Source organism: Xyrauchen texanus, chromosome 18 (genome assembly GCF_025860055.1).
Source record: "Xyrauchen texanus isolate HMW12.3.18 chromosome 18, RBS_HiC_50CHRs, whole genome shotgun sequence".
In the NCBI taxonomy this organism is placed as follows: Eukaryota; Metazoa; Chordata; class Actinopteri; order Cypriniformes; family Catostomidae; genus Xyrauchen; species Xyrauchen texanus.
In genome coordinates this window covers 27,451,848-27,466,743 of record NC_068293.1, presented here as the reverse complement: position 1 = coordinate 27,466,743, position 14,896 = coordinate 27,451,848, and the positions used below count along the sequence as shown (strand labels likewise).

General features: G+C 36.4%; 1 protein-coding gene across 1 annotated transcript; it reads right to left on the bottom strand.

Moving 5' to 3' along the window:
* Positions 1-184: 184 nt before the first annotated feature.
* Positions 185-14,652, bottom strand: LOC127658740 (mucin-1-like). Its single transcript, XM_052148213.1, has 18 exons — positions 14,448-14,652; positions 11,969-12,073; positions 11,195-11,328; positions 11,071-11,111; positions 10,661-10,740; positions 10,443-10,465; positions 10,216-10,280; positions 9,962-10,041; positions 9,367-9,389; positions 9,179-9,249; positions 8,922-8,950; positions 8,720-8,745; positions 8,300-8,331; positions 8,162-8,193; positions 6,660-6,726; positions 5,240-5,713; positions 1,363-1,434; positions 185-966 (listed from the first exon to the last, which is right to left on the bottom strand). The coding sequence occupies exons 1-18, from the start codon at positions 14,571-14,573 to the stop codon at positions 878-880; spliced, it is 1,569 nt and encodes a 522-aa protein (XP_052004173.1). The 5' UTR covers positions 14,574-14,652; the 3' UTR covers positions 185-877.
* Positions 14,653-14,896: the final 244 nt, after the last annotated feature.

Sequence of the window (14,896 nt, the reverse complement as noted above, 5' to 3'; positions counted from 1 at the left end):
TCCACAAGTGCTGTATTTAATAAAATTTAAGTATTCTGTAAATGCATCAAAAACCTGTGTCATAGTTTGTCACATTGATTAAAAAAAACCTGTTTCTATTTATTTATTTTAATTTAAGTTTTAATGATTTTTATCAGGTTTTGGGATCAGGTGTGCATATACAAGACACATCTGGTATTTTTAAACAATACAATGTATACAAAGCAGCCTAAGATGAACTTAAGTTACAAAGAAGATCTACAACCTTTTTATTTTCTTTAAAAAATATTATTTATATTTAAATCTGTATATAAACCCTTTTATGAGATATTTATGCATCGGCGAGTAAAGAGTGAAAGTCCATTTACACCCAGTTAAGAGTTTTGTAAAATATGGACAGTTACACCTTATACTGTAAGATATCACTGTTGTTACTACATAAAGATAATTGATGTCCTACCACTTACAAAATGTATTCCCTGTTGCCCTTTTAATAATTGTAGTCACTAAGCTAAAAACTAGGAAATTCTGTCAAAAAATAATAATGAAAAAAGATTTTAGTACAAACTTGAAAAGTGGGGAGGGGTAACACATGGTAAATCTTTTTAACTTTGCTAATGAATATTAATTACGTGATGTAACATGATAATGCAAACATTTACAGTATATCTACCATCTTATTGTGTCTTGAAGCTTCCTTTGTGCATTGTCTTCTTGGATGCATGATATATGTTGCACTGTACTTTCCTGTAGGATCCTCATTTCATTTTATTCATTGAAAAGCATAGAATGAACTTGACATGGTTTGCCCAGTAGTCATTGATGAAAAGCAGCGGGAAGAGCCTAGAAATTTCTGAAAGTGTTCTAATGGTTCGTTTGCCCCTGCAGCACAATCTTGTTAGTTTAGACTATGGATACCCAGTACAGCTCTGGCATCCCTGAGTGCTGCTTTTTTTCTCTGCAAATCCTGTTCCTGCTTCTCCATGTCTAGAAAACAATGAGCAAAATATGATCATTCTCAAAAAAACAAAAACAACAGTGAGATACTGTATGTGTCCCCCAACGGCATGCTTTTGCTAACATTAACAGAACACTGAACTTCATCACATTATTTAATGGATTGAACTGTTTAGTGTCTAATGCAATTTTATATTTGAATGAAATTTAAATATCATGCTATTCACAGCTTTATGCATTTTGTAAGAAAATGTAGATTTTTCCAATCCCACACTATCTGTTCAACCCCATTATGCTGTAACATTTCCCCCTTTAAAAATTGTAAAGTTAAATAGTTCAACTGTTATATAGAGACAAAATTATGGTAATCACTTTTCCTCCTAATGTCTATGGTGGTAATAAAGCAAGGTACCCTAAAAAATGTACCTTGTTCCAGTTGAGTAATAATCCAAGGTAGCCGTCCAGATGCCTCCAATACTTTCAGTGCAACATTGTAGTCTGTGGAATTTTTATTAGCGATCAGTTTTTCAGTTGAATAAACAAATGCTTAGCATTTATCAGCTTTCTACTGAGTTAAAGAACTTGAAGTGACAGTTCATCTAAAAACTTAAATTCTGTCATTATTTACTCACCTTCATGTATGACCTGTGAATTTTTAAAGAATACCCTGACCAGTTTTAAAAATATATATAAATGTAAGTAAATGTGGACTGGAGCTGTCATGCTCCAAATGACAAAAAAGCACAAAAGTTGTCCATTCAAGTTTTCTAAAGTCATTATTCACTGAAAATGTTGAAATTCGCTCTTGCTCTCCTTGGCTCATTCATGAGAGATAATAATAGTAGTAGTGATATACGATTCAAGCTTACAGACTCAATTATCCAGTCACAGCATTTAAAGTCAGCATGAAATCAAAATGTACCCAATTTATTTTCTTGCATGTTACTAATCTTGTTGTGTATGATTCATCCATGCACATTTGCATTTTGAAAAATATTTGTCCTCGTAATCTTTCATCAAAATGTAATAACTTGGTCTTCTGGTTATATCACTCTTTTTACTGTGAGACCACACAGCAGATAAGCCAATGTTCAAAAGTTTTTATTCAGTTTTAACCCCACCCCAGCATGTCATGACAAACCTGGAGTCTTTGAAGGAGGAACAACGACAAATTTGCAGTTATGTTTGAGGCAATTTACACATGAATCAGGTCCCGAAATTAAAGGGGGCTCAGGGCAAAAATGCCATTTAAAGATTCAAAATTAGCAAATTAAAAAAATGCCTCCATAATGACTTACTAATTATACGTACCATTGTATATAGTATGAGTTGACTGAATTGTACATATAAGAGTAGGGCTGGGTACTGATACAGATATCCTGATTCAATTAGATTCTCATTCACAATCTCTTAATTCGATTAGATTAAGATTCGATTCAATATCGATTAATATGGGTTTAATTAAGTTATAATGTCCCTTTTTGTTAAATATAAAACAAATTATCTACTAGCTAATGCTGTTAATTATACAGTGGACCTTTTAACTAGGTACATTATGAAAATTATAATTTGGTCACATTTTAACTTTTTATAAATGAACAAATAAATGTATTTAATCAATAAATAAGATATTAGGGGCCTGGGTAGCTAAGTGAGTATTGATGCTGACTACCACCCCTGGAGTCACGAGATCGAAGCCAGGTCTCCTACGCAACCAAATCGGCCCAGTTGCTAGGGAGGGTAGAGTCACATGGAGTAACCTTGTGGTCACGACTAAGGGTTCTCGCTCAATGGGGCGCGTGGTAAGTTGTGCGTGGATCGCGGAGAGTAGTATGAGGCTCCCATGCTGTGAGTCTCCGCTGTGTCATGAACAGCGAACCATGTGATAAGATGCGCGGATTGACTGTCTCAGAAGCAGAGGCAACTGAGGCTTGTCCTCCTCCACCCGGACTGAGGTGAGTAACCGCGCCACCACTAGGACCTACTAAGTAGTGCGAATTGGGCATTCCAAATTGGGAGAAAAGGGGATAAAATTATATATATATATATAAAAAAGATATTATATTTCATATATTATTTTTGTTACATATTTATTGCTAAATTGCATAATTTGTACTATTTACAAGTATTTACATTGATTTGTTGAGCACATGCTAAAACCGATCCTGTCTCTTTAACAAAAAAAACTGCATTTCTGTAAACAGCGCCTTTAAATGAGCGCATATTAACTAGCGACTGAACTGGCGTGATTAGAATAAAAAATTATTTTTTTGTAGTTGTTTTTATCAACAACTGACTGTAAAGAACAGAAAGAGTATTAAAAGAGACAGTATTCGATGACAAATGGGTTGAGTGGATCTTGTCTTGGACATGCACAGAACAACTTTTACTCTCAACACACTGTGAAAGGATCTTGCTGCTGAACACTTCACGACTAAACTACACAAATTACTGGTGAGTGAAATGTAAACATTTACCAGCCAGTTGCCAAATATATTCACTTTCGTCACATAGCATGAAATTTGGTTGTAAATGCCAGTGGTTTCCTCTCACTGTAGTAGAGGAATTGTTCCAATGAAGATCACGATTAATCAGAAAAACTGTTGCTGGAAGAGGTGTTAGGGAGTTCAACAGGGCATGCTAATAAATCTGTGTGAGTCATAATGCCCCTGTATAGTGACGAGGACATTATTGGGGCTTTTCCACTGCACGGTTCGACTCTGCTCGCTTGGGGGTTTTCTACTGTAGATGGTACCTGATACTTTTTTTTAGTACAACCTCGGTCGAGTTTGCAAGCGAGCCAAGCTGATACTAAATGTGACGTCAAAATCATGCAGATCAATTATTGGTCTGAGAGAATCGTCACTGGATTTCCAACACGGGACATCAACCCGCTAGTTTTAAAGTTAGCAACAGTGATAACAGTATCATTTGTTCAAGCGCCTTTCAAATTGTGAAATAAGAAACGACTGTACATAAACCACGCCATGGTCAATAAACGAGGTGAAGACTGTCCACTCATTAGCGAAGAAAGAAACAACGTAAAACTAAAACGTTTTTCAGGAAGTGTATCAGCTCTTGGCAGCACATGGCTAACTTTGGACGTAACAACAGTGTAGGCAAAAGTAAAAAAAAATAACTTAAAAGTGACTACAGAACCATTAAGGAAAATTGGAAGTGGTTTGACCAAATGGACGCTATCTAAAAGGCGAGCAATAGGTGGGAGAGTGCCCTGTACTGGTGTTGATCCACGATGGAAGATGGTATGTTTTGTTATGTTAACTCTATACTCCGCTTGAAAGCTTCACTTTATTTAGTTGACCAGGTACTGGAAAGCTTGCTTCTAAAACAACCATGCCAATTTAACTGTTACACTTGTGTAAAATCACCATGCAACAACTGCTTTATGCAGCACAATGAGCTAGTAGCTAACAGCTAGCGGTTGTGTTATTGTTTTGGTCAGTAATGTTTGTGTCGTGTTTAAGATGATGTCATGGCAGTAGAGGCAGCATAACTATGACGATCAGCCTACAATCCCACCCACATTGAGGTGGCACTATACAGCAGTGGAAAAGCAAGCTCAGAAAAGTAAAGCGAGTAGAGTTGAGGCGAGTCGAACCGTAACCTGCAGTGGAAAAGTGCCATATACTGCTAAAAGGCACCATCCTTTGGATGAGATGTTAAACTGAGGTCTTGACTCTCTGTGATCATAAAAATCCCAGGGCACTTCTTATAAAAGAGTAGGGTGTGTAACCCTGGTGTCCTGAATAAATTTCCCCTATTGGCCTTTCTCAATCATGTTCCCCTAATAATTCACATCTGTAAATTGGCTCAGTAACTCTACTGTCTCCTCTCCACCAATAGCTGGTGTGTGGTGAGCGTTCTGGTGCACTATGGTTGCTGTTGCATCATCCAGGTTGATGCTGCACACTGGTAGAGGTTGAGGAGAGTACCCTGTTCACTGTGTGAAGCACATTTAGTGTAGTGTCCAAAATAGCACAATATCAATGCAACATTCATTCACTGTAGGGGAAGACTATCAGTGAATAACAATGTAGATTTTGGTCTGTTTCTCACACAAAGCTATCGTATGTCTTCAGAAGACTCAGATTCATATAGACTTTTTCATACTTATGTGCATCCTTTTTGGAAGCTTGAAAGCCCCAATCATTATAATTGGATGATAAAACACTCCTATTGCATTCCACAGAAAAAAAGTCATATGTGTTTTTACAAAATCACTTTTACATTTTTGGATGAACTAATTGTTTAAGTTATATAACTGACAATCGTTGGTTCTCACCATTGTGGCTGGCTTCCTGTGATTGTATACTTTCTCCCAAGCTGCTTAGCTGAGACACGAGATCAGAAAAGATTTCTTTAGTGCATCCAGCCTCATTACATCTATCCCAGAACATGGCGGCACTGGATTCTGAGCTTGCCATAGCATCCACACTACAAGCATCTGCTGATGCGATACGATCAGGTGAGGTAGACGCCACTGGTGGAGGAGTAAGTTCTGGTGGATGATCAGTTGTGACGTCAGATGGCGGGAGTGGTTGTACATCTGGAATGCCAGCAGTGGAGATTAACTGGTTGGGTGACCCTGGATGACTCAAAGGAACACCACTTGAATGGTCCTGGCATGGTGTAGGTTCAGCAGAACCAGAGACCTTAGGGTTGGTGGTTGGAGCATTGGGTTCTGGGGCAGTCATTTTTGTGGGTTGTGATTCCACATAATTAGACACAATGATAGACCCTGGTGAGTTACACACAGCTGGGACAGAAAGTGAACAAGGTTAGACTAGACAATTCTCTGAATAGAGCGAGAGCGAGAGAGAGAGAGAGCATATAAACAAATGTATTGCCACTTGTGCTTGAAGTGTGCCAGGACTGGCAAATCTTTGCAATACTTTTCACAGTACTGTGACGTTTAGGATTGAGTAAGAAATCAAGATATATCTCAAATTTAGAAATTGCAGCAATTTGCTTAATATATCATTTTTTTCTTTCAAAATGTAATGCATTCAGTTTTAAATTCAATTTATTATTATTATTTTGATTATTTTGAATACATAAAATAGGTTTAAAAGGCTGTTATTTTAAAAACAACATTTATAAATAAATTATAATTATAATATATATTTAATTATAATTCATTGATGAATCTCATAAATTAACCTTGGCAGTCCTATTATATATATTGTGTCCACAAAAATGAAATCATTGAAATTTTTTTTGGAACCTATTTATTTCAGGTACTAGTTATAAATTGTGTTGAAAAACACATATTCCTTATGTGTGTAGATTTGTACTCTCTCAAAATAAAAGAATGCAGAACCATGCACAAGTTTTATTTAGACTGTCTCAATTGCTTCTGTCTCTTCATGTAATCCCAGACTGACTCGATGATGTTGCTCTGCTGAGCTCTATGGGGACATACCATCTGATGCAGGGCTCCCTGTTCTTCTATTCTATACTATTCTATTCACAAAAGGAATGTTGAAACCTAAAATGTCTATTTCTTATTGAAAATCTCAAGCAGATGATATAAAATAACTGTATTAAGACAAATGTTTTTGTAAATAATCTGTTATATATACAAAAAGGGGAAAACTGGTGTCAACTTGTTCCCACTCTGAGTACTGATTGTCACTCAGATTCACACCATTTGAATGTACAGTATGTCAGCAATAGGAAAGCAAAAAAGAGAACGTGTGTACCTGATTCCACTGAAGGTCCTGAATCCATAAAGTCAGTATATGGATGCAATAAACTCTGAGAAACATCCTAAGTAAGAGAAAAGGTACTTTAAGCAATCATACAGCTTACTAATGCAGTCACAGTACGTTACAAGTGATTGTGATGAACAGAGTATTATAACTAGGGCTGGGAATTGATATAGATTTCCTGATTCAATTCAATTCTGATTCGATCAGAAATAAATTGATTTGTGTATATTTCAGTTATAATAGAAGAAATTCTCTCCCAGCTATTACTGTCTCTTTAAGAAAACCAGCATTTCTGTAAAGATTGTCTCTAAAGGAGCTCATATTGATGAGAATGGAGTTGAATGACTGATTTACCTCATTCATGCTAATCGTGATTACAATTGACCTTTTTCTCCCCTTTTCTCCCCAATTTGGTATGCCCAATTCCCATTGCGTTCTAGGTCCTCGTGGTGGCATAGTGACTCGCCTCAATCTGGGTGGCGGAGGACGAATCCTAGTTGCCTCCGCGTCCGAGACAGTCAGTCTGCGCATCTTATCTTATTGCTTGTTGAGCGCGTTACCTCGGAGACCTAGTGCATGTGGAGTATTTCCAATATACTCTGTGGCATCCACACACAACTCGCCACGTGCCCCACCGAGAGCGAGAACCACGTTATAGCGACCACGAGCAGGTTAAACCAAGGTGACTCTGCCCACCCTGGCAACCCGGCCAATTGGTTGCTTTGGAAGCCTGACTGGTGTCGAACCTGGATTCCAACTTGCGACTCCAGGTGTGGAAGTCAGTGTCTTTACTTGCTGAGCTACCCAGGCCCCCATCAACAATTATAATAATACTAATAATTCCTTGCATTTATATAGCGCTTTTCTAGGCATTCAAAGCACTTTACATAGTATAGGGGGAATCTCCTCAACCACCACCAGTGTGCAGCATCCACCTGGATGATGCGACGGCAGCCATAGTGCGCCAGAACGCCCACCACACACCAGCTATTGGTGGAGAGGAGAGAGTATAGTTATGTAGCCAATTCAGCCAATTGACTTTAAAGAACAGAAAGTATTTTAAAAGAGAAATTATTCAATGACAAATTGATTGTGTGGAACCCGCCTTTGTACACACGTTACATGAAATGAGTCAAAACCAAACTTTAACTATCCACACGCAGCGAAAAGATCTCAGCGCTGAACTTCTCCACTTTACTACTCAATGAATTGTGAGTGAAATCTGAACATTTAGCAGCCAGTGGCTAATCAAAGACATTTTTAGTTGCAATGTGCAAAATTTGGTCTCATATGCAAGGGATTTCCTCACATTTTAGAGAGTTGTGCATAGAGTAAAAATTGATCTTGGGATTTAAGAATCAATATCGAGATTGTTCAAATGAAGATTGCGATGCATTGGAAAATCTATATTTTTACCCAGTCCTAATTATAATGGACTGTAATGTTTACAGTACAGGAAATGAGTGAGCTGTGTTCCGTGCAGATGGACTCACTGAGTCAATGTCAGTGTCATCACCATCAGCTCCTGAAAATAATAAGATTATATTTCTTACAAAAATGGACTGATGAAAAATGATGCCCCTCTTTTGTTTATTTTCAAAGACTCACAAAAAGTTATTGTTCATTTCTACCTGTGCTTGATGGATTGAGTTCTTCAGAGGGCCTGCAGGGAGACATTTTGCAAGAGCATATACAAAAGTCAAATAATGGAGTGACTAAATATTTTACTGTCTCCAGGAGATTTGAGGTGTCATCTTGTAGTTACAGTAATTCTGACACTATGTGAACGCAGCATAATTACAGATGTTAAAAAGGAAAAATAACTACAGTAACAATGCTACTTTGGCAGAAACTATAGTCTGTGTAAGGTGACCCCACAAGAGCTCAGACTCCATTCAAACACTGGTTATCATGGATGAATTTTGTAAGAGTTATAGACACATGTTGTCAATACACTGTACACTGGCTACATGTTTGAGCATGATCCTGGAACATGTTTTTTGCTGATTACTTAAACTTTTCAAATAGTGAGTGAATATTAGTCAACATACCTTGTATTTTCAGGCACAGGAGTTTTCTGCAAATAAAAGTGAACACAGAGTTTCTTTAAAATTTTTAGAGGTCCATAACCACTTAACAGGGTGTGATGCATTTAAAAACTTAAGCAGTTCTAGTGAAGTATACCATGAAGGCATGAAAGTTGGTGCATAAAGACCCATTTTAAAAGGTCAGATTTTATTATGCGAGACTCACTTTGTGCTGTACTGGAGGCGTACACTTCTCTGGAAAAAATAAAGGGTCAGTACAGAACTGAATTTCATCATCATCAGTCAAGATATATTATTTAAAATGTTTACAATTTAATGACAATAACTTGTTTTATACAGAAATAACTGTTTTCATATTCTCATGTGGACCAATACAGAGATTATTTAACACCTCCCCAAAAACTGCAAATGAAAGGGGTTGGGTTAGTTGGCATTTATTTTTATTGTGGCTTAAATATATACCCGAGTATGCAAGGCGTGTTTTGCGAAACAACTCTGTTTTCTTCCTTCTCGGTGTTTCCAATTCTGGTGACCTAAAAGAACACGACACAACATCATCTATGATAATAACATTACAGTGATTATTAGGTTGACAATATTCTGTGGCTATAGTTAAGTTGAGGACACACAAACACAGGCACTGCACTCACTTTGTTGGTGAATCAAATTCACTCTGTAAACACAAGAAAATAGAAAATAAACAAATAAAATGTCAGTAATATAATCTGTAAAATAATTTAGCCAAATTAATTCTGGCAAGGTCATATCTTTCTTATAATAGAATCTGATATGTATCTTAACACAATGCAGATAAAATGTCCATCACTGCCTTAATGTTGGTACAATTCAGCAGTTGCTCACTCTCAATCTGAAACTTTTATGTATAATTTATGTATATCATGTAAACTATTTAGCTTTACCTACAATTGATATTTGGTTTCTATTCTACCAAATTCTACTTGTATTTTTCTTTATTAACATTGACTGTTATAAAGTGAAGTGTAAATTTGTATAAAATCGGCCCGGACAGTTTTGCGCAGGGTCATGGCTGCCTAATTTTCACTCTGATCAAAGCTGTACTTTCTTACTGAATTAACCAGATTTTGCTAAAACCAATACCAAATGATCACATATAGGGTTTCCCTGACCTTAAAGCTACGAATCTTGATGTGTACAGAGACAGACACAGTCTGATTAAAGGTGTCTAAATATACAGTCTCATTTAATCATAAAAACACAACTCACATTGTGTTGTTTTGGGGGTGTACTGCCATCTGAATCGACTGGAGCAAACATGGACTCAATGGCAGTCTGCTCTTCATCATCTAAGAGAAAGACACATGTGTTAGTGTAAAAGTCTATTTACAATATCTGACATCGGCATGCAAAGAACTATCTTTTATTCTTTTGTTGACCGATAAACAACTCTCTACTGCCCGTAACTGAAATGGGTTATCAGGTATTAATGCTATTGTGGTTCAATAAAATAAAACAATTACCAGAATCTAAGATTGTTACAGTCAACTTCCTCTTCTTCACGCTGGGCAATCCTGCTTCTGATGACCTGAAACAGGCCACACAAAAGATATATATAATGTATATATTCTAATATAATGTATATATAATATATAATAAATAATCACATTATTTGTAATTATTTATGTGACAATATTCTGTGATTAAAACAGTTAAGATGAGGCCACACACACACACACTGCATACTCACCCTGTAGATGAATTGGATACACTCTGTCATTGAATAAAGAAAGAGAAGAAAGAAAATACATTTTTTAAACAAAATGTGATGTTCATTTATCTTCAGTAAAGTGTAGTGATGTTTTGCGATAGACAGTATCGATGATCTTTGTAATGTGGTTAGGGAAAAGTCAATGCATGTGTTTACGTTAAGAAAGCTGGGGTTTAAGCGTGAGTGTGCATGCTGACCTTTTCAAGCATTCGTCCACTAATGTCAGCTGATGCACATCTTGAGGTATTAGGACTAGAAGTTAAGGAATTTACTGAACCTATCAAACACACAAACACCAACTATGAAGTCTTGCTACACTTCAGATAATGTGGCAAATAGAAATTATTTTAAAAACAAATCCAATAAATTTAGGACGATAACATTCAAATAGAAGACCTTAATACTTCACCTTTAAATTTGACGTATGTCCTAATGTAGCTTAATTAGGTAATAAAAAAAACAAATACTCTGGAAAGAAAGGTACGCTAAAGGAATCACATTTCAGTGTTGATCGATGCAGATGTGACGCTGTATTTTCAATTTGTCTTTTGCATACCGCTATCAAATTGATTGTGTCTGAATTAAAAATATACATGTAAACACTTACTTGTTCTGTTGGCTTGTGGGTCATGCTTTTTACAGAACAATCTAAAAAGGAAATACAGACTATTTTACTACTGTTAAATGATCATATCTGAAAAATGAAGTGATAAGAGATTCTTTCATCTTACTTATAATTTCCTTTAGCAATGTCTTCAATGGCTCTGCCATGGGCCTCTATGGCGCAGGGATAATGGAACGAGTGCTTACAACGCTTTACATCACATCCTGCTGTAGCGCCCAGTTTCCCACAGTGTGAGCATTTCTGTATTTAACAACAAAGCAATTACAATTGAGTAACACCACCAGAATACAGAAACTGTATTCACTGTTTGGTCAGTTTACGTAAGAGTGTTCATATTACAGTGTAATTACATACACTGTGCTGAGTAATACAGATGAATTTCATGTGCTTGGTCTGAAGAGCTAAAGTGTGTCATTTGTGTGCAACTAACAGACTTGAAAATATTTTAAAGGTTTCCCTTCTGATCAGCAGGTAGTCCCTTGACAACCTCATGCCTTTGGTTGAGTCATTGTTGCTATTATTGGTTGAGACTATAATAACCAGGGCGAGGTTTTCACAAAACTAAAGTGCAACATGGCCAGAGTATTTAAACTTCTCTGGAAATCAACCTACGAATGGCTTACATACAGTTGTCTCTACACATTAATCTGGAGTAGGAGAAAGTATTTAAACTTTGAAAAAAAATAGTCACTTGTAAAAGACAATATGTAATTAACATGTTAAATGCATAGGCTATAAAAATGTTGTCCCAGACCCTGTGAATGTAAGGTCCTGCTTGTATTTACACTTTGTTAGTATCTATTGCATTTAGTTATAAATTTAATATCTATAACATGGAGAAAAAAGTTCATAGGTACATTAGTAAAAACTTGATACGCACTAATCTCTTTCCTCTCCTCAGCTCTTGATTTACATCATCTACAGCAAATCCAAACAGGTCATCATAGGTAGGCGAGTTCTTGCAGTAGATTCCTGATGCAAACAACTGAGGACACAGTAAAATTAACATGGATCTGATGAGTTGTGCTGTCTGAAACGAATCACTTATTCTACAGTGTAAAACCACCTTTCTTGTTTGTGTAATGCAGAAAGTTATGAACACATTCCAATATTGGATAAAGTCAGAAATTATAGGCTACTTGGGCAAAAGGTGTGTTGAAATTGTCTGTTATGGTGGATGCCAGGGTGTTGCTAAGTGGTTGCTAAGCTGTTCTGGGTGGTTGCTAGCTGTTTGCTTACAAGCCCGTGTCAAAAGAAACAAACCTACACTGTTTACAAATAATAATAATAAATCTGTTAAAGCAGTAGTTCACCTAAAATAAAATTCTCTCATTATTTACTTACCTTCATGACATCCCAGATATGTATGACTTTCTTCTTCTGCTGAACACAAAAAAGATTTTTAGAAGAATATCTCAGTTCTGTTGGTCCTCAGAATGCATATGAATGGGTGCCTACATTTCTAAGCTCCAAAAAGCAAAGGCAGCAGCATAAAAGTAATAAAAGTAACCCTTCAGTGGTTAAATCCATTTCTTCAGAAGTGATATAAGTGTGGGTGAGAAACAGATCAATATTTAATCATTCTTTACTATAAATCTCCACTTTCACTTTCACATTCTTCTTGTGTTTTGGCAATTTGCATTCTTCATGCATATCGCCACCTTCTGGGCATGGAGGATAATTTATTGTAAAAAAAGGACTTTTGATCTGTTTCTCACTTGCACCAATAATAGGCCTATCACTTCAGAAGACAGATTAAATGACTGGAGTTTTATGGATGATTTTTATGCTGCTTTTATGTGCTTTTTGGAGCTTCAAATTCTGGCCAAGATTCACTTTCATTGAAAGGACCAAAAGAGCTGAAATGTTCCTTAATTTGTGTTCTCGAAAGAAAGATATTCCTACACATATGAGATGTGGTGAGAAAGTTATAAGATAATTTTCAGTTTTGGGTGAACTAAAAAATGCTAGCAGCTGTGGTTGGCAGAAATATACTGTAAAAATACAATAACAATGTTTCAGGCATTAAAGGAATTGCATTTTGGTGCGTGCATGCTTTACAGTTCACAATCATACACTTTACAGGGCTATCAGAATGTTAATGTACCAACATACTGGAAGAAAAACTTACATTTGTACTTAAAACATGTACTTTTAAATTTACTCTCATGGTAGGTATAACAGTAAATATGTAAAATATTGCAGTGTCATCCACACAAAATCAAAATACCATTAGCATTTACATAGATTACATTACACACGTGACACTAAAATAACGCACAAAATTAACAAAACAACATATAGTCTAAAACCCCAAAGAACAAAGCTGATGAAGAAACATAACTATTTCAATAAATATAATAAAATGTGACTTCTAGGAATGCACAATTATTATTTCACCACCCTTTTGACAATAATGGTCCATAGAATACACTCACCGACCACTTCATTTGGTTAGAACAGAAAGCTGAGGCTGCAGTGAGCCTACCATCATTGTACTTCTGCAGCCTCAGCTTTCTGTTCTTGGCTGACAGAAGTGGAACCCAACATGGTCTTCTGATGTTGTATCCTATCTGCCTCAAGGTTTAACATATTGTGCATTCTGAAATGCTATTCTGCTCACTACAATTGTGCAGAGGGGTTATCTGAGTTACTGTAGCCTTTCTGTCAGCTCGAACCAGTCTGGCCATTCTCTGCTGACCATTCTCATCAAAAAGGTGTTTCTGTCCACAGAACTGCCACTCACTGGATGTTTTTGTTTTTTGCTCCATACTGAGTAAATTCTAGAGATTGTTGTGTGTGAAAATCCCAGAGGATCAGCAGTAACAGAACTACTCAAACCAGGCCATCTTGCCCCAAAAATCATGCCATGGTTGAAATCACTGAAAGCTAAATTTTCCCTGTTCTGATGGTTAATGTGAACATTAACTAAAGCTTATGACCCATATCTACATGCTTTTATGCATTGCACTGCTGTCACACAATTGACTGATTAGATAATCGCATGAAGGTGTAGGTGAACTTAATAAAGTGGTTACCGAGTGTACATGTTTTGTCTTGTTAAAAGTAATATACTTTTTCACAGTTAACTAAGGATATTCGTACTTTTTACTTTTTTTTAAATCAGATATTTAGCATTAAAAATGACCTACATCGTCTTGTGAATTGTAATTTTTCACCAGTATGGCTAGGTAAATACAAATTGAACAATGTAGGTTATTATATTATTACGAAATGTGTTGGCCCCCAGAGCATTTATGTCTGTAGCAAAAACAGTGAGTGACGAGAGGGAGCAAGCATCACTAATAATATTGCTGTTTATTTGTGTAAGAGAGATTTCCATATAAAAATTCACTCACCAAACAGTTTTGATGAGCTGAAATGTTCTCTTTGGAAGAAAGAGCGCCGGTGATTTCCGTTTCGTCTGATTTCTGGCACAATACACACATAATTTTGCAGGCTGCTCGATACTGATCCGACCCCATTTTGTGCTATGTGTATTTACATTTACAAGCGAATGGTACGCTCGGTAGCAAATTACAGTTTCGATTTCCTTTACTTGTAAGAGCGTCACATCTTGAACGACATTAAGCTCCGCCCATTTCGTCTGAGCCCAGTACTTCAGTAGCAGCCTACTGATGCTCTCTAGCTACAGCACATGCAATCCTATTACTGTAAATGCCCAACACTAATGAATAACGTTAATTTTAACCTTATTACATTTTAAATCGCTTAAAAGATAATGAATGTACTTTCAAATTGTTAGAAATGTCACGAATTTGTGAGCCAAGTTAGACTATATTTAAAA